The following is an 880-nucleotide window of genomic DNA, read 5'->3' on the forward strand; positions in this document are numbered from 1 at the left end:
ATATATATATATATATATATATATATATATATATATAAAGTATAATAAAAATAATAAACGGCGGTCTCACCTCTATTAACTGACGCAAGTGGATTCCTGCTGTTTCATGTATTCTGCAGTTTCATAATTCAGCCAGAATTATAGAATACGAGTTTTCAATAGTAAAGTGTTCGTTGATAATATTCCACTATTCTGTACAACCGACAAATGGCGATGTTTCACTTCGGCAAGGTATGTTCTGCTCGTAATTATAGCTAAACTACTTAAATATAAGCACATATTGTTTTTATTTTATTAACCTACGGATATTATTGAAAGGAAGTAAAAACAATAGGCACATTAATTTCCGAATTGAAAATGTAAACAATTAGTTTATCCCACGTGTTATTATAATTGCCCTAAATTCTGACTCTTCCTCTTATCTGTGTTAAGTTCTTAATTAATTTAAGAATGAAAACATGATATATGTATTTACAATGATGCTTAACAGCCTGATAAGGGGAGGATTTTCCTCATCAGACTGTTAAGCATCACTGTAATGTAAATTTTTACTTGTTTCTTAGAACAACATCAGTTATACTATGGGTAACTTATTTTGTTGGAATCGCAATTATCGGTAAATTATTTTGTTTTAACAGTTAGTCTTCAATGTTTATTTCTTCTATTGTATGAATCAACGCATGAGCATTTGAAGGGTGCAATGGACAACGTAACCCTGAAAAACTAGGAAGTGCTTCGCTGCAATGCATTTGATTATAAGTCTAGTCGAGAGCTAACTAACAATTATACTGTAGAACTCAATGTCTTTGATCGTCAAGTGGGAAACGTATGTCTACAACGAACCTGTAGTTCTTCCATACGTTTATATATATATATATAT

At 30.8% G+C, this 880-nt stretch overlaps 1 protein-coding gene across 1 annotated transcript in view; it reads left to right on the plus strand.

The window, feature by feature from the left end:
* Positions 1–78: 78 nt before the first annotated feature.
* Positions 79–880, plus strand: part of LOC106881664 (uncharacterized) — a 10033-nt gene continuing 9231 nt past the window's right edge. Inside the window, exon 1 of the mRNA XM_052973029.1 lies at positions 79–231. Within this exon, the coding sequence (XP_052828989.1) occupies positions 208–231 (24 nt within the window). The 5' untranslated portion in view covers positions 79–207. The remainder of the gene's footprint in view (positions 232–880) is intronic.

The sequence above is a fragment of the Octopus bimaculoides genome, chromosome 14, assembly GCF_001194135.2.
Source record: "Octopus bimaculoides isolate UCB-OBI-ISO-001 chromosome 14, ASM119413v2, whole genome shotgun sequence".
In the NCBI taxonomy this organism is placed as follows: Eukaryota; Metazoa; Mollusca; class Cephalopoda; order Octopoda; family Octopodidae; genus Octopus; species Octopus bimaculoides.